We start from the raw sequence: 19375 nt of genomic DNA, 5'->3' as shown, positions 1-19375 counted from the left end.
ACACCTGCTCCCCATTCACACCTGAGACCTTGTAACACTAACAAGTCACATGACACCGGGGAGGGAAAATGGCTAATTGGGCCCAATTTGACATTTTCATTTAGGGGTGTACTCACTTTTGTTGCCAGCGGTTTAGACATTAATGGCTGTGTGTTGAGTTATTTTGAGGGGACAGCAAATTTACACTGTTACACAAGCTGTACACTCACTACTTTACATTGTAGCAAAGTGTCATTTCTTCAGTGTTGTTGCATGAAAAGATATCATCAAATATTTACAAAAATGTGAGGTATACAAAATATAGAGTTCTACATACAATCCTTAACAGGAAACACCAAAGAACCCTTTAGGTTAGAAATTATTAGCACAGTCATCAGAATGAGGGTATGTATGCAACACAGATTATGGCATTTCATGCACATTTCAAGTAGGCATTCTCTGTTGGCCCACATTGTGAATGTATGACAAACTTGTGTATGTGTGTGTATAAGAGAAACGGGAGCGTAGAACAGGTCTGCCCGGTTCCTCTGTACGCCTGGGTGTCGTCCAACACTTGTTCCTCAGGGCGGAGCAGAGGCAGGCAAACATCTCCATCTTTTAACAGTTCGTGACACTTCGGGAGACACACACACCACCAGAGACGCACAGAGCGTGTGTGTACGCATGTGTGATTGAGTCGAGACATAGACGCCGCGCAGAAGAAGCCGAACAGTGTGCGAGGGGGGATTTACGACTGAGAAGGCTGAGAGGCTGAAAGAAATATACACATATACACACAGGTGACTTTTTCACCTCACCCTGAACCTGCAGGATGTTTAAGAAGAGCACCAAGGACAGCAGCACCCTCAAGGCTTCGTCCAAGATGACCAAGTGAGTGTGTTAGCGAGTGTGACTTAGTGACTGATTTTGAGGAGGTGCTTGTAACCGGAGCTCATGTGGAGGCTAAAGTCGGTCAGTCCCCGGCTGCACAGGTCTATATCACAGATCTCGCACTTGGCCTTCACTTTAGGAGAGTGTGACATGGATGAGATTGCCTTAACGGTTCTTAAACTTTGCGCCATTCTGCTTCATGTAGATGTTTTGAAATATTTCTCTCTGCATAGCAGTTAAACCCTGTTCTGAAAAGCTAAAATGTTATGTAATTTGGATGGTATTTGGAGGAAAAACAAAGCCTACCGTCTTTTATTACAGTTGAGTTCTGGCATCTTGGGCTAAGTGTCAAATTTTTGATGACACTTGATATTTGATAGCACGGGTGTCAGACATCCAGTCCTGGAGGGCAAAAGTACGGCCTCACAATAAGTCCTCGTTTATCACCTGATTCAACTCAATGGCAGGTTACCAAAAACGTTCATGAAAAGATTTCCAGTGAATGACCCTCGATGAGCGATGAGTTACCCGGTCTTCCCACTGTACCCTTACGGAGGTGGTGTCGTAAGCGTTATCTCGCTTTGCTTTGTAAACATAGCCTTTAGAGACAAGTTGTCTCAAGGTAGGACCCTAGTGCCACAAACGACTTTAATTGGAAATAACTACCGGTGGAATTGAGAGTACAAAACCAAGAATGGTTGGAGTGGTTCGGGTGTCGTAACTGATCCACTCTTCCCTCCGATAGGTGTTGTCCCGGCTCTTAGTCATAGTCGTACAATTGTGGCTTTTCCAGAGGAACTCGCTTCTTCAGAACCATTGCTCCAAGAGATTTTAGATCTAGAATCATTGTAACACAGAGCACTGAAGGTCAGGGTTGACGCTGCACCAATACATGGCTGAAACGGCAAACCATGACATATAGGTGCGGGATATGGGTGTGCAAGCCGTGACCGTAGATTTCGCACACTCCTCCAGGAAGAGCTAATAACAACATGCGACATCATGTAACATCTAGAATGAAAACAAAAAAAAAACAAGTGGGACATTCAGTCTACAGATAGCAAATCAACGCAGATGGGTCTAGAATGGTGGAATGTCTCATTGTTGTCTTTTGTCCAAAATCATTTGCTATGTTGCGCCAAGAAATTCACTGTATAACCATCATGGAAAACGGATCATCTAAATAAATACATTCTGTAAACCTTCCGAATTGAGAAGCTAAGGAGTAAAGTGCCACGTGCACGTGAAATATAATGATATCACGACGTTGACAAGGAAAACGACCTGGGTGACTGATAACCTTGACATTTTCCTGAAATAATTTGCACCATTATATGTGGAAAATTTCAAAAAAACAGGACTGAGGTTGCTTGACAGTTGTGAATCACAACAAATATTTTCCGTGAGTGTTTGTTTAGACACGCCTCTTGCGTAACCGATTAAAATAACTTCACTGAGTCCAATGAAAATATTATTATTAAGCTGCAAAGAAAATCTATTTGTCTAGTCGCGTGGTTGCCAGAAAAATAAAATATCCGTGAATGATGAATATATGGCCGAGCGCCCAATCGGTCAGCGTCAACTGTTTTCCAATACCAATCAGGTTTTACAAGTGTATTTAAAGATCCAGTAGTTCAATACTATTTAATGGGGCTTCAAAGCTTTATGAGGATTTAATCGTAGCGTAATTGTGTTCTTCTCTGGCTTCTGAGAACTTGGGCTTTTCCCTCAGATCTGTGTCCAAGGGAGGAACCCTTGCCAGGGTGGGTCCAGAAGAGAAGCGAGGGCCTGTGACAAGAGGGCGGTGGAACATTGTTAGCATTGCTGAGAAGGAACAAAACCAGCCTGGTCAATGAATGGGAAGATGATTACAGCACCGCTCGATCTCGCTTTACCTCATCGGGTTTTGAATGTTTTACTGAAAGGTTTGGTTTAGAGCGAGGGTGTGTGAAGGTATTCGTCAGGCCGAAAAGATGTTTTCTGCATTTCTATCACACCACCTTAACTCACCTAAACCATGCAATGCAAGGTACAGCTGGTTGAAATGAGTGCCAGGACCGCAACAAAGTGGTGTGCTTGCAGTGTTTTGAATGAGATCGCACGTAGCTACTGTGACTGCGACTTATTAAAGTGAATGATTGAGAGTAGATGAACCAAGGGTATTGGATGGATATGTACAAAAAGTCCTACAGCTCCTTTAGCAATAATAATAATAATAATAATAAAAAAAGGTTCTACTTATATACAATCCCCATATGCACTCTGTGATACAATTACATACGATACATTCAATCACAGCTGTGTGTTTGTGCTGAGAGAGAGAGAGAGAGAGAGAGAGAGTTTGACTGAGAGACAGAGAGATAACGACTGAGAGTGAGAGATAGACACAGTCTGATTAGAGCTATTACAAAGAGAGAAAGTGGAGGGGGAAGTTGTGGAATGACAGACATGCACTGAATTCACAGAACCCAGGTATCATTAGTCTCATTGTCTCCACACCCAAACTGCACATACCAGCTTAGCATGTCAGCCATAACGCCAAACCTGTTCGAGTCCTCGGCTTGTTCTGCCACTTCTTTTTTTTCTTTCTTTCAGCTATGAGCATGAAATGAAGAAATTTTCACTTAATTAAACACGTGATAGGTCTATCTTGTCGATGTAAGGGTAGAGATATAACATCCGATCAAATGGTGGCCCTTTTCCTTGCTTGATGGACAGATGACTACGATCGAGATATATATATATATATATATATATATATATATATATATATATATATATATATATATATATACACATAATGAAGCTACATGGTGGTTGTAGTGAATACAATGGCTTTGTTATTTGTTCACTTCCTGTTTCTGACTGTGTAACACCCATACATGTGCCCATGGTGCTTCCGTCACATCCTCACTACGGGACCCTGATCAATCAGGACCGCTGTGTTGTCCTGTTATGTACACAGATGGATGTATTGTATCTTGACACATGCTATTTGCTGGAGAAAATCCCCAGCAGAGCATTATCACTGCCTTACCCGAGACAAATGCCAGCACGTCCTGATTCCCTGACGTGACCCTGGTTCCCTGACGTGACCCTGGTTCCCTGACGTGACCCTGGTTCCCTGACGTGACCCTGGTTCAGTTTAGCGACTTGCTCATATGACATCTGCTTGATCACGTGACACCATTCTTTCTTTTGCTGCCATAAACCTGGCGCCGAGCAACATTTTTGCACCGTGACATCAAAGACTCTGAATACCATTTATAAATTGTTGATTACTGAAGGATAAACTCTGAACCATGACCTCTGACCCTGATTTCTACAGGTCTCAGGTGAGCGACCTGACCTTACTGATCGCACGCATGCAGAAGAATGCTGACACGGTGGAAAAAGACGTGCTGAGGGCTGAAGACCTGCTGGTCGTCGTGAGTCTACATTTATCTCTATCTCTATCTCTGCGCTATCACTGTGGCTGAGTCCAAAATGGCTCTAGGAGAAGTGAGCAGAGCAAGAGCCAGTGCTGTTGTACAAAGACGATTCTCAACTGTCATTTCTGCCTTGTTATGTCTTTCAGGATGCGGAAAATGACAAGAAAAACATCCCCTTTAAACACCAGAGTGAGAATTCCGAGTGCCTCTCCGAGGCCGAAGGGCTCCTCAAGGATCTCTTCCTGGATTTGGACAAAGCCAAGAAAATGAAACACCCCCAGGCAGGAGAGATCGAGAAAGAGTGAGTACACAAACGCCAATCGATAGATGTCCTAAATGAAAATGACAATCGTCCCACAAGATGCGTCTGGAGAAACAGTTCACATAAAAGTGGACAAGCTTCTCCATGTAGTAGTATCAATCCATGGATGACAACAAGAGGCGTGTCTGTTTCATTATACAACACGCCCACTAAACTGCCTCCTAACGTTCGGAGGTTTCTTCTTACGCCATCTAGATGAATTATGTTCCCGATTCAACAATATTTAGCAAACAATGAAACAAATTTCAATTTACTCTAGAACCAAAGACTTAGAACGTTCAACTTCACATCATTCATAATTAAACCTTTAATGGTATGAAAAATGAAAGTGAAAACCAAAAGGTCATTTTATTAGACTATCTGGGACCATTATTTTTTTTCTGTCCACAGTCTCTATAGAAGAATTGTTTACTATACTTGTCTTTTTGCTCCTCGCCTTTTTTTAAAAAAAATTTTTTTTATAAGCATGTAGAATTTTGTCAAAGCATATCACAATATTGTTTTGTTTATGTTTAATTATAATTATAATGTGTTAATTAATAATATCGTACATGCAGATACACACTGTACACTATAGATTTTTTTCATGAAAAAAAAAAATTATTTTATCTGCAACGCAGAAATATTTTGTTTAGTATACCCCAGATACTTTTTCCTTTTTTTTTCTTCCCTGATATTAATTTAGATCTGAATGCACCAAGCTATTGATTAATTACAAACAAATAATTGATCATTAACCATTTTATGAAATACTATAAATAGCAACGAGCCGGCCGCCTATAGATAAAGCCTACAGTAGATATCAAATATAATGCATACAATTTTAGTATCATTAATAAACCTCAGCTTAGCTATATAAAGCCGTACAGAATAGGAATTCACTGACAAAACGTTTCACAATATTTATTTGAACCCTGAAGTAAGTGTGCGTTATACACTAGTTCACAGCATGGCCACTAGATGGCGCATGACATGTACCTGTACATATACAGCAAGGAAAAATGAGTGTCACGGTGTCATATATGTGTATGCGTGGCTTATAGGTTGTGATGCTGAAGCTGTTTTGTATTTGCGTGTTAGTGTGAGTCGACTTCATGAGCGCTGGCTGAAGGACTGCGCGTTTTACCGTGATCTCTACAAGCAGATGAACGAGATCGGCCTGCAGCCGCGCATCAACTGGATCCAGGTGTTCAACCAGAAACAGGTAAGCGGCAAAGGTGAAACAAGTTATCACGTCATAGCAGCTATAAACAGTCAAAACTGCTCCATTCTTAAGGCTTTCCAATGTCTGGAAACATTTGTTACAAAGCGCTGACACTGGAGACTCCTTCCAAAAATCCGAGATAAAATTCTCCTCACAGAAAACGTCCCCGTATCTAACAATCCTAATAATTACCATAATAATCCCCATCTCTGAATTGGCTACATCACTCTCTCCTCTCCACTAATCGCTGGCGTGTGATGGGCATTCTTGCGCACGATGGCTGCTGTTGCATCATCCAGGTGGATGCTACACACCAGTGGTGATCGAGGAGACCCCCTCCCCCCCATACTGTATAAAGCGCTCTGAGTGTCTAGAAAAGCGCTCTATAAATGTAACTGTAAAAAAAGAAAAATCAACATTACGCACGTTTTTAAATCCAGAATGTCTGCCGTCCAATTCCTTGTGTATGTCGTTACTATAGAAACCATAACGTCTTACAACAAGCACATGCTCTTGTCATAGAAACGCAATCGACACATTCTGACCAATCAGAATTGAGCTTTTGGTAGCGCTGGGGTATAATATGATATGCGACATGCTTGCTATAGCGTTAAAGCCTTATCTACATATACATTTATAAATAAGACAATTATGTTTGATAAAAGTAGCTCTCCTTTCAGGTATAGTCTAAATAGAAGGTGCTATAGGTACGTATAGGGCTTGGCGATGTGACGTCACACTTCAGCAACTTGTAGCAAATCTGCCATACATATTGTTCCTATACAAGGCATTCATGCTACCTAGTAACTAGTACGTACTAGTAATGATCAAGATATGGTGTATTGTCAAATTCGTAAGTAATTGTGCTTTAAAAAACAGACGACAGAATATTATTTGCGTCTACAGGGGGAAAACGATATGACCTGGAGCCGAAAGGTTACATATCCAAGATTGTTTTGCATTTGTACCTGTTTAGAAGAACAGGGTGCAGCTCTCATTGAGCACTTGGGTCACACATTCCAAACAGGTCCAGGAATTTCTACCACTAGCCCCTTAGATCACTAAGGCTTCAATACTGGAAATGTGAATGTTTCTCAGTGCCTCGCTATACGTGTGCGTGTTGCAGAAAGAGGTCAACTCAGAGGCGTACGGACCCACCATGGCGGAACTGGAGAAACAGATCGCAGCCCATAATATACTCCACAAGGAGATCGAAGCCTACAACACGCAGCTCAGCCCAGACAGCACCAGCTCTAAGGTCAGCCACATTCCATCCACTCAACAGACATCTTTCTTAAAAGTTTGTCGTTCTCAGAGCCCTCGTTTATATCTCCGAGGTCGAACGCACATCTTAGCAAGTGAAAATATCTCGAATCTAGTCAAACCGATTAGAAAACTATTTCCTATTAGAACACTACAACAAACCAAACATACGATCATTAAGCCTGTTTCTGGACATATTTCTTATTCTATTGGCAGATCATTTAGAAATCAGTGCTTAAAATGAGCACAGTCGAACAAGAAAGCTTAAAAATAGTGAAATATGTCTAGAAGTAGGTTTAATAATCTTATATTGGGTTTGTTGTAATGTTTTAATAGGAAATGCTGGATCGTTTTGACTATATTCAAGATATTTTAACTTGCTAAGATGGGTTTTTTTTTGTTTTTTTTTGCAGTATACCTCAGATTTGCAATATATTTTGATTAAATAAATGCTGATATCTTGCTTTATTGTTTTAGGAGGAATATGCTGCCCTCAAGAAGCAATACGGCAATCTGTTGGTAAGATCTTACTCTTTCAGTCTTAAATTTTTTTTTTTTTTTTTTTTTTTTTTTTTAAATCAGGAAGCCTTGGAATGCTGATATTAAAGGAACAGTTCAGCAACAAAAGAGAAAAAAAAAAATCCATTTATATTTTTGAACGTTTCCTTTACCACAAATCTGAACATTTTCATAAAATTGTCAAAATCAAAAAGATTCAGAAAATAGTCGTCAGTGTCGCCCAAAACTTTTATACATGTGTTTCAAACTATTATTATTATTCGTGTTTTTTTCCTGAACCATTCCTTTACATAATGTGAATCGACGTGAATTTGTTTTTATTTTCCGAGGTATTTATCGTGAACGTTTTGCACATCTGTTTCATCGGTGCTTTTAACACCGGGTAATCAGAACAAGCTAACTAAGAAGGCCTGCGTCCACGTGTGTGTTTTGTTGTCGTCACGCAGGACAACTCAAAATGGCGCCAACACTACCTGAACAGCCTGTACGAGTACATGCACAGCTGTAATAAAGAGGTAGGCTACCTGAGCGACGAACAGGCGAAGATCCTCCAGCAGGACTGGAGCGACCGCATGGTGGATCCGCCGGACGTCCGGCGTCGCTACATGGTGAGGCTCTCGACTCCCATTTATTCGATCCGTCCAGTCGCCGCCTTTAAAAGCAAGGCTGAGTGTTTTCCGTAACTCTGTGCTTTGCTTGTAGAACTTTAAAAACAACAGCCTGCTGTCCCACGAGAGCGAGGTGAACAAGCTGCAGGATGACGGAGATCGTCTGATCGAGATGAAACACCCTGCAGCAAGCACCGTTCAGGTGAGAGAATATAATCCTGTGATGTGGATTAGAACGGACGTTAACGTCAGAACTTCGGAACAACATCGGAATTGAGAATCCAACAGCGCTGCGGTGTATTTTGATATAAATACATCGTATCATTTCTCCGTGAATGACTGATAAGACGTGATGGGTACGTGTCGATGTGGTGATTTTGTTTCCGTCGTTTTCTTTTTGTTATTTGCTGTTTTACGAGGCTGAAACACCATGTCTGAGCAGTGACATTACCCAGTGATCGGTGCTCAATTTCAGCATGTGTAAAGTCTCTGTTTCACGTTTCAGGTTCACAGAGACACGTTGAGGAACGAATGGCAGAAATTTCTGAACCTCTGCATCTGCCAAGAAACACACCTGGACAATGTGGAGGATTACAAAAAGGTAACGGGATACAGGACAAGCACAGGACTTGAAAGTTAGCCAGCCTTGTAACGCCCTGGGTGTGGTGACGTGTCGGGGACACCGGACGCTCTCTGAAGGGGTCATTCATGGCGGGGTCACGTAGCGGTCAGACAAGACATCAAATTTTCCTCGTATGATTTACAAGCATGAATTTTAACCTGTGATTAATGGAGCTGAAATTATGAGCTATAAAATGTATCGGGGGAAAAATATTGACAAAGGTTAGGCGTATTAACGTGCAATGGACCTTTTGTTAAGACTCTACTGTGCAAAATATTGAGCGTGGGATCGATCATCTGAATGCATATTTCATAAGGTTTAATTGACATCACTTCTACAGGTCCTAGCTAGCTAGTGTTGAGTGACCTCTGCGGTTCGTTACGTGCAGTAACTAATTAGAACTAATCAATTATTTAAGTCTGTAATACTCAGTCCCTCCAGGATTTTTTGCGATTTCAAAAATTGCTCTCGTCTGGAACAGCATCCCCTACCTCAACACTCTCCTGAAGACTTACGTTCCCTCACGCAATCTGTGATCGATTAACGACCGACGCTTAGTACTACCTACTCAGCGTGGCTCGAGGTCCCTTTCAAGAACCTTCACACTAACTGTCCCTCAGTAGTGGAATGAACTTCCGACCTCAATCTGGACCGATGAATCTGTCACTAGCTTAAAAAAAACGGCTAAAGACCCACCTCTTCCGTGAACACTTAACCAACCCCTACATTATTTAAAAAAAAAAAAAAAAAAAAAAAACTACACTGCCTCTTACACCTCGACTTTGCACACTTTACTGCTCTAGAGCTTAATTATAAATCTTGTATTGTAACACTACCTGTATCGTTCTCCGCTTGATACGTCACTTTGCTTGTGTTTCCTCATAAACGCGTCTGCTGAATGCATAAATGTAAATGAATGCAAAATCAAGCAAACTCAGCAATATCAGGAGGAGCGTGCGATTTTCCGCAGATTTGGGCCGAAACGCACCACGTGACACCATCACGACACGCGTTGAGCCCGAGCCCGAGCCCTCTTCGATTCGCGTGCGTCGCACCCGAGTACAGCTAAAAAGGTTTCATTTACCAACATACATCACTGCGAAAGAACGGTGCAGAACACTTTAGTGCAATTCAAGTAGTTTTTTTTGGCTGGAACCATCATAAAAAATCTCTGCGAAATCCCGTGGATGCTATGCGCTAGTGGTGGTTGAGGAGATCCCCCTAACCTAATGTGTTCCATACTCTAAAGCAGACTCTTAGTCCTTAGTTTTTCAAACCTGGAAGGCATTAAACACGTTCTCAACACTGCAAACATCTTAGCAAGTGAAATAATTTAACCAGCTTAAAATTAGCCCAATTATCTGCCAATAGAACAAGACTATTTCACGCTTGACAGCAGAAAGCATAATCTTATATTTGCTTTATTGTAACCTTATAATAGGACATAAAAGATACGTTTGACTATATTCGAGATTTTTTTTTTTTTTTTTTTTGCAGTGAATCAGCAAGATTCGAAAATAATAATAATAATAATAATAAATATTCCATAAATTTAAGGACTCGGTATCTGCACTCAGTATCTAGGCTGAGCCAGATTCTTTCGGCCCACTTATATTTTCCAGTACAAGCCGGATGAGCGGTTGGAAGTAAAACTTGATTTGAGTATTTCCCTTGTTCATATTAGACAAAGGTTTCTGTTTCGTCTCTTCTATAAAATCATGGGTGTCGAAGTGGGAGCTGTGATGAATAGCCAGGGAGTCCATGCTTGGAGAGTGAAATGGTAGAGATTATTTATGCTGTTAGAGTTGTACAGTATATACGTATTATTTAGCTCATACTATGAGCCGTATTGGCGGTAAACAAACATCGAGCACCTCGGGTTTCACGCGTATGAAGTATGTTCGAACTGATGCAGTGTATGTACTGTATAAAATACTGACATACATCATAGATATTTTATCTTTTTAAACCATCTTTTCCGTGCACAGTACCAACTGGATGCCGAGACCTTGTCTGAATCGTTAACGGGCCTCAGTTCCACTTTGGACCCCAAATCTCTTTCGAAAAAGTCCTACACCGAGACTCAGCTACAGCTAGAGGTAAGAGCCTATTAACTTTAAAAACATCAATATGATATCATATAAGGGGGGAAAAGTGTGATGTGTGAAATAATACAAGTCTACCAGAAGGCTTCCCGTAGGTCATTAAGCTACTTGGGTTGGGACATGAACTGACTGCAGTGCATTGAGACATTTCAGAAGGACACTATGTACTGAATTGTCAGTATGTCGGGAGTAGGCTGTGGTTTAATCATTATCTTTCTTTCCCCCTTAATCCCTCGTGTCTCTCTCACTCTCTCTCAGGCAGAGGAAAGGCCTCTTCAGCGCAGTGAGCAACTCTTGGCAGATCTGAGAAAACGCAGCACCACCATCGCCCCTCTCAAACTCCGCCGCACAGCCCCGAACCGGTCCACCACCGTCGAGTCTCTGTGCGACTGGAGCACTCCCAAGGTGTCTTAATCGAACACACTTTCCGCCGACGCGCTTACATTCGTTCACGACTGACACAGAACCTCGCAGGACGTTTGGCCAACGAATGTCTAAATCTCCACACACTTGCCTCAATGCTATTTGCACATAAAGAGTTCTAAGCTGACAATACTGCTAACAAGAACATGCAGAGCAGGCAGAGAGGGAAATAAAAACCCTAGCATATGTTGCGTATTATGTTATGTAGCGTAACAACGAAGCAAACCGTTTCATTTTAAAGAGATCTCAGTTCCACACCACTTTTCTTTTTTTTCCTGTCGGCTTACAAGCCTAAGGATTGTGAACCCACAGGTCATAGTTCACGCAGATAACGTCAACGTGAGGTGTACGGCTACTAGAAACAAATGAAAACGAGAGACTTTTTACACCCCATGCCCTTTCCTTTCCTTGATGTTGGCACGTCTGAACCGTCTCATAATATTCCCAAAAAACATTACTCGGTTATACGAGTCTACATTAAAAAGGAGAAGATGTACACTTCACATTTCATTATTCCTTTAACCATTAATCTACAGCTGCCGTATCAAGGCACCGGTCGTGATCCGAAACTCACGATTTAACCACATTCGTTTTCTAGTTCTAGCCTACAAAACCTTTGAAGCTTTTCATAGACCAACAAACGTTTGTTGATTTTCAAATGCGATGTTATCATTTAAGTTTGCATGTTGCGATGTATTCACACACGCACACGATTTGATTTCCAGGCATCCATATCCAGAGGCGAAAAGCTCACCCTGAGGTCCAACAGCAACAACGCGAACTGGGAAGTACAATCAACTGACGGGGCCATCAACTCCTTTCCTGGAGTGTGCTTCCTGATTCCTCCACCCGACACAGAGGCCATTGACAAAGTGGATCTGTAAGTCCGATTCCGAATGGTAAAGCGTGTGACGGCTTTTACGGCGTTAGATTATACAAAAAGTATAAAGGAAACAATCATGTCGATACAGAGAAATATTCAGAACATAATATACGTGGTTAATTCAAGGGTATATTTGAGAATGAAGTGGTCAGAATCGCCTGTGTGTGTGTGTGTGTGTGTGTGTAGGTTGGGCAAAGAGCTGGATGACCTGAAGAAAAGGCGTGCAGCAGTCAGGGCCTCACTGAAGACTCAGGTCCCTGAAACCGCACGAGCAGTGCAATCAGGTGAATAATTCACGCGGCACACACACACACACACACACTCCAAAAGCAAACACGCAGATGAGACACGTTATGCAAATATATACACACACTGACCTCTAATGTTTGTTTGTGCTCCAGGTTCTGTAGCCAGATCTCTGGACAACACTAAAGCTACAGAACTCAGTGGGCGTCTAAGTCAGTTGGACAAAGACCTGACCCTGGCAGAACTGGACATCCTGAACCGCATGAGAGCTCCACTGGACAGCAGCAACCCTGCTGGAGACCTTACTTACCGTCTGAAGGAACAAGAGGTAAGAAAGAAAATAAACGGAAAAACAAAAAAAAAAGATGAAAGATCGCGTTTTGGTCCACATTCAGGCTTTTCTGCCTATTACCAGCACTATGTGGGCAAAAGTTTGTGGACACCTGACCGTCACACCCATATGTGGGTCTTCCCCAATCTGTTACCACAAAGTTGGAAGATATGGCTCTCCAGGTCCGGCACATTCTTTACTTTTCCAGCATCCTCTGCATATTTTAAGACTCATGAACAATTATGTAAACTTGTAAACGGGATAACTTTTTATAAATTCAGCTATTATCTTGTCTTGTGGACTATATGTAAACATCTGTTATGTGAAATAGCGTATTCAGGGCAGCATTAAATAAACAAAATGGGATTTTTATTCATATTTTATTAACGATATTAAGATTTAGCCGATTCTGCAATGGGTATGCAAACTTTTAGTCACAACTGTACGTCATCTGTGCAACTATCAGCTCCCAGTACCTTTATAGCTTCAAACTTGGAGGTTAAATAGATATACTTCAGTTATGTATCCTTGTTATTCCATGTCCCTGCAGAAAGCTGCAGCAGCTCTGCGGCAGCTCGAGCAACAAAAGGCAGCTGTACAGAAGGAGCTCGATCCATTCGTATCCCAGGACTTCAACGGCCCAGTATCATCCAGTTTTCCTGAGAGACTGAGCCAAACCAAAAACAAACAAGACAGCCTGGCTGCTCTTAATGACCTCTACACCAAAAAGTAGGCTAAAAATAAAGCTTATAAAACATAATTGAGGACATTTGTGGTTTAGTAGTATGATACAACTGTAGTGTATGGTCATATGTTCTGCAGTTGCTCAATAAAAGATCTCACCCTTAAAATGAATGGATATTGTTGCAGGGCAAATGCATCCCTGAACTTGGAGAACCAAATAAGAAAGGTGGATGGAATCGTTTCTGGTTTTGAGAAGCAGCTGAGTAAAGATGGTCCCGTTTCAGATTTTCCCAGCGCCCTCCAGAACCGCATCCACGAACTGCAAGTAAGCGAGGGAATTTGAGCATTTTCACGATGGTGTAAGCTGAAAAAGGTTTGACATCATAAACCTTAACGCCCTTGCTAGTGGGCCAATTTTTTGTCGTTGTTAACCCTTTATTAACTTCCTCAGAATCTGAAGAAAGATGTGGCTGCTGCCCAACCCGAGATGCAGAAGCTGAACAAGGAGCTGGAGACGACAGAAAAACTTTGCAGTTCCCTCCAGCAGGGATATCAGGAGTACTGCCCTGACATACGCAGGCAGGAGACTCAGGTTAAAAGCCTGCAGAACCGCTATGCTAACCTGAACAACCAGCTAGTCGACAGGTATGATTATAGCTCCAAACAAATGAAGGGAATTAGCATCTTCTCACCAAGTGAATCGTTTTGTTCTAATTGAAACGCGATGATGAGGTTATTATTGTAATTAACTCAATTTCACAATTATGCATAGGGAGAGCCTTTTGCAAGGAGCTAGCACCAAGAATAATGACTTCCAGAACGCTACCCAATCACTTGATACATTCCTGGACAATTTGCCCAACAACAAGGTCAGGCCCTCGGACAATCTATACGAAGTCCAAACAAAGCAGGCTTCTCAAGAGGTCAGTGGACTTAATCTATATACATGCACGATGATTGCTGCAACAATACTTTATCTGCCCAAATTACAGCTTATGAATAGTTAGCATCCATGATGATAAATTAAAAAAAAAAAAAAAAATGTTTTGTTTTCCCACAGAGAGTAGTAGAGGACATTAAAAGGAAAGGTTATGAAGTGGACAGGATGGTCGATCTCTCTCAGGATCTGCAGGATATCCTCAATGTAAGCTTAAAGTTCTCTTTATTGTAAATGTACCATCTAAACGAACCCTAAATACCTTGAACTCAACATGTACATTTCCCCTCCCCCCCCACTCTGTATAGGAATACGATATTAACTCCGACAAGTACAAAGCTACTCTGAAAAACCTTGACGCAGCAGATAGAAGGGTGTCCACCCCTACCCTGGCAGAGTCTGTAGCAAAACAGGTGAGACTTATTGAAAGTGTAACATCACGTCACCTAACCAAATCAAATGCAGTTCACGTTCATTAAATTCCTTTTTTTTTTCTTTTTTTTCTTTCTGTGATATAGGAAAAAGCTCTAGTGAACCGCTATGCTAATACAGCGGCTGCAAATGACCAGCTTCTCAACCAGATGGACTTAGCCAAGACGCTTCTTGCACAGGTATAAATCCACCTCATTTAAATAAATAAATAAATAAATAACTTTTAATATACGATATATAAAACATTATATGCTTTCTGCCCCATTACTATGACACTCAAGTCTGTACCTCAAGTCGTTCTGGACAAAATATATATTTTTTAAAAATATGTGATACATTTTGGGCATTACCATTCAAAGGATTTGTGATGGCACATACAAACAAGACTCTGTATGATTGGATTTATTCTCTTGTTCCCATTCTATAGAAAGAGGAGAAAGTAGCCGTCGTACAGCAGCAGCAGCAACTGCAACAAAAAAGTATAGCCGAGGTTGATAGTCTACAGAGGCAACTTGGAGAAGAAATTGGCAGACGTACCCAGGTTGAAACTGAGCTTAGAGTGTTTCAAGACAGGATGATGTCCCTCAAGAGCAGAAGAGGTGTTGAACGTGTGGAAGAGAAGGAGGTTCTAAAGTACTACCGTGATCCAAAGCTCGAGGCCGATTTAACGGACTTTCAGAAGAAAGTCCACGAGGAGGCCTTGCGACGGACTACAACCCAAAGTGAGATTGAGGTGATCACCAGAAAGCTTTCTAGCATGGAAACAGAACTTAAGGGAGCTCAACCAAAACTGGTGACTAGAGAAGTGACCAAATACGAGAGAGACCCTCAGTTGGATGTGGAGGCTAAAAGGCTGAGGGAGGAGATAAACACATTGATGAATGAGGTCAAAGTTGTACAAAGTCAAGGAGGTCAACTAAAAACAGAGATGATACTCTTGGAGCAAAAGAGGCCCACTATCAAAGAAAGGGTGGTACAGAAAGAGGTTGTTCGAGTAGAGAAAGATCCTGAGATGCTGAAGGCTGTTATGTCATTTAAGATGGACATTGAAGATGAGGGTGAAAGGGCCCGGGCTTTGAACAACCTAATAGTTCAAACAAAGAGTCAAATCACCACTCTTGAGCGACTCATCCCTACCTTAGAGCCCAAATATGTGACCAAAGAAGTGAAGAAAGTTGAAACAGACCCTGCACTCATTAAGGAGGCTACCAGTCTTCGAGCTAGCATCGATGAAGAGAGACATCAGAATAAATTGCTTCTTAATGAACTGACTGATCTTCAGGCACGGTATGTCCAAGTTGAGCAGCTTAAACAAAAGATAGACATCAAGGAGATTGTTAACGAGATCTACAGGATTTCCCCAGAGACTGAAGCAGAGATAGTACGACTAAGGAGAGAACTCCAGGATGCTGTCAGGCAGAGTTCTGATTATGAAAGAAAGATCAGTTTGGTCAGAGTTGATTTGGAAACTGTCCGCTCTCAGAAACCAACGATTGAGTATAAGGAAGTGGTTCAAGAGGTGGTGAAAGAAGAACGTAGTCCAGAGAACGTGAGAGAGATTCAAAAGCTCTCGGACCAAGTCTATTCCCTGCAGAGATCCTACAATTCCTTACAAGATGAGCTGAACCGTCTCAAGAGAGAGCGGGATGAACTGAGAGCAGAGAAGTCAAAGATAGAGACTAAGGTGGTCACTAAAGAGGTGATCAAGCACATCAACGATCCACTCTTGGAGAAGGAAGCAGATCGTCTAAGGAAGGAGGTACGCGACGAGGCACAGACACGCAGAACCATAGAGGAAATGGTATACGATCTTCAGAACAAATACATACTGCTGGAGAGACAAAGACCAGAAGAGAAGTTGGTCGTACAAGAAGTGTTGAAATTAGAGAAAGATCCAAGGCAGCTTATAGACCTTGAGAGGCTGGGAAGGAGTCTGGATGAGGAATTAAACAATCGTAGGAAGGCAGATCAGGAAGTGCAGCGACTAAGAGCTTTGATAGAGGATAAGGAGAGGACTATTAGGGAAAGTGACGAGAGGCAAAAGAAGATATTGGTGGAGACAGAGCTATCACAAATTAAATACCGTATCAATGAGCTAGAGAACGCACCACCACCAGTCCAGGAGAATATTGTCATGGAGGAAGTTCTGAAAGTAGAGCGGGATCCAAAACTGGAAAAACTGACCAGTGGCCTGAGGACAGACTTCGACAAAGAGAGCAATGATGTCATGAGGCTGGAGCGAGACATCAGGAATTTGAAAATCCAGATCGACATCCTGCAAAAAGAGAAATCTTTTGAGAGAACAGTCTACAAAGAGGTGGTCAGGGTAGAAAAAGACCCAGCAGTAGAAACTCAGCTCTCTCGCTTTAGAGAGCAGGTGCTCCAGCAGAGAAATGCCAGGTTAGATGTCGAGGACGAAATCCGTCGTCTTAAGGAGAAACAGGAGCGGCTGCGGAGCAGAAGTACAATGACTTCTCAAGAGGAGACTAATCTTGTATATCAAAGGGATTCCCTTCTAAAAGAAAAACAGGATCTCCAACGACAACTGAGAGCTCTGGAGAGCGAGCAGAAAGAAACCAGCATCTCATTCCAGCAGCACTCCAGACTAATGAGCGAAAGATCTCAAATGAACAGGCAGAAGAGCATAAAGATGGAGTCTGATGTTCAGCGCTTGGAGAGAGAAATTCTGGACGAGAAGGATAGGATTTACAAGCGGGAAAAGACCATCACAGAGCTCAGGAACAGCTTGAAAAAAGAGGAAAGTGCTTCAGAAACGCGTACGCAGGAGAAAAACGTCTCCACCAGAATTAGCATCCTGGACCCTGAAACTGGTAAAGACATGTCACCCTATGATGCTTACATCCAAGGGCTGATTGATCGTACCCAGTACATCAATTTGCAGGAATTGGAATGTGACTGGGAGGAGATCACTACATTGGGACCTGAGGGGGAGATGTCTGTATTGCAAGATCGCAAGAGCGGCAAGCAATATTCCATCAAATCTGCTCTCAGAGATGGCAAACTGACTCAACATCAATTACAGCAATACAAAGATGGAAAGATGCCCATCTCAGAGTTTGCCCTTCTCGTGGCTGGAGAAAAGAATAAGCTGTCTACGATCACATCAGTTACCAGCCAAAGAACTTCGCAGAAACCCCCCTCATATACCAAAAGCATCACCAATACCCTTGATGAACTACCCCCTATTTGTGGAGTTTACGATAACGATACCAATGCAAGCATTTCAGTGCGCTCGGCCCTGGCCCGAAAGATGATTGACCCCACTACAGCCCAAAGGTTGTTGGAGGCACAAGCGGCCACTGGTGGTATTGTGGATGTTAACAACAGAGAAAGATATTCGGTCCATAAAGCAGTAGATCGAAGCCTGATCGACTCCACCCAGCTGCAGCAGTTGCTCAACGCCCAGAAAGCCTTCACCGGGGTTGAAGATCCAGTAACTAAAGCACGTCTGTCAGTTGGAGAGGCTGTTCAGAAGGGGTGGATGCCTAAAGACAATGCCATGCGTTACATGCAGGTGCAGTACCTTACCGGTGGCCTCGTCAACCCCAACCAAGCAGGCCGTATAAGCATTGTAGATGCAGCCAAAGGCAAAATGATCGACAATGCAATGATGAGAGAGCTTCAGGACGAGGCAAACTACACCAAGGACCTAGTGGACCCAATTACAAAGAAGAAGATCAGCTACCAGCAGGCCATGGCACTCTGCAAGAACGACCCATACTCAGGCCTCCCGATGCTTCCTGCACAATCCGCGGATGCTGGCTACATGCCTTCGTACAAGAGCCACAGATACAGCAACTACTCTTAAGACACGTTTACAGCCAGAGTGAAGAGCATTGCAGTTTCTGAAGATTCTTTTCAAACGAACTGTAATTCACTCCGCACAAACCATTCATATTTATATTAATAATGATCAGATTGTTGTAAATCTCAGGACAAAAAGATGCCAAGTCACACTACATTATTAACATATTAATATTTGTGCACACAAAAGTGTCTCGATGTTAGTACTAATATTTCACAGCTAATAGGGATTACTCAGCATTTTGCTTATTATGCTATCTGGCATGCACTGGTTCTTTTTAATATAAATAACTTATCACAATTTGGATAAACAGCATTCATTTAAGGGCTTTGACTGCTGCTGTGGAGATATTTGTTTACTTTATTTGCATGATGTGAGGAATAACCATATATTCATCTGAAAAGCTTAATGGTTATGAAAAAAAAAAAATCTTAAACTGTTTATTTTACTTGGGATGATGGGATGGGTATTTTTTTTCCCCCCTTATTTGCTTAAAATATCAATAACTATTCACCCATCATGACAATGTTAAAAAATACCACTGTTCATTAAAATGTTTAAAAAAAAAAAAAAAAAAGGGATCTTGTCTTGTTAATACAGGAGCACATAAAACAACCAGTACATAATACTTTAGTGAGTTTGGTTTGAAAATAATATACAGTTTATTCA

At 41.9% G+C, this 19375-nt stretch overlaps 1 protein-coding gene across 1 annotated transcript; it reads left to right on the top strand.

The window, feature by feature from the left end:
* Positions 1 to 781: 781 nt before the first annotated feature.
* Positions 782 to 19260, top strand: evpla (envoplakin a). The gene is made up of 22 exons (XM_053637235.1): positions 782 to 870; positions 4199 to 4298; positions 4448 to 4602; positions 5704 to 5827; positions 6954 to 7085; positions 7568 to 7609; positions 8056 to 8217; positions 8312 to 8419; positions 8723 to 8818; positions 10828 to 10938; positions 11203 to 11349; positions 12093 to 12247; positions 12437 to 12534; positions 12652 to 12824; positions 13378 to 13556; positions 13698 to 13836; positions 13963 to 14156; positions 14284 to 14434; positions 14572 to 14655; positions 14757 to 14861; positions 14967 to 15059; positions 15308 to 19260. The coding sequence occupies exons 1-22, from the start codon at positions 812 to 814 to the stop codon at positions 18707 to 18709; spliced, it is 6009 nt and encodes a 2002-aa protein (XP_053493210.1). The 5' UTR covers positions 782 to 811; the 3' UTR covers positions 18710 to 19260.
* The last annotated feature ends 115 nt before the right edge of the window (positions 19261 to 19375 follow it).

Source organism: Ictalurus furcatus, chromosome 12, assembly GCF_023375685.1.
Source record: "Ictalurus furcatus strain D&B chromosome 12, Billie_1.0, whole genome shotgun sequence".
Classification (NCBI taxonomy): Eukaryota; Metazoa; Chordata; class Actinopteri; order Siluriformes; family Ictaluridae; genus Ictalurus; species Ictalurus furcatus.
Note: the sequence above shows the minus strand (reverse complement) of the source record. Positions and strands in the feature narration are given on the sequence as shown.

Coding starts and splice junctions, on each gene's coding strand:
- evpla (XM_053637235.1), top strand. CDS start 812: ATGTTTAAGAAGAGCACCAAGGACAGCAGCACCCTCAAGGCTTCGTCC. Junction 5,828..6,953: donor AGGTGTTCAACCAGAAACAG/GTAAGCGGCAAA, acceptor TGCGTGTTGCAG/AAAGAGGTCAACTCAGAGGC. Junction 7,610..8,055: donor AGCAATACGGCAATCTGTTG/GTAAGATCTTAC, acceptor GTCGTCACGCAG/GACAACTCAAAATGGCGCCA.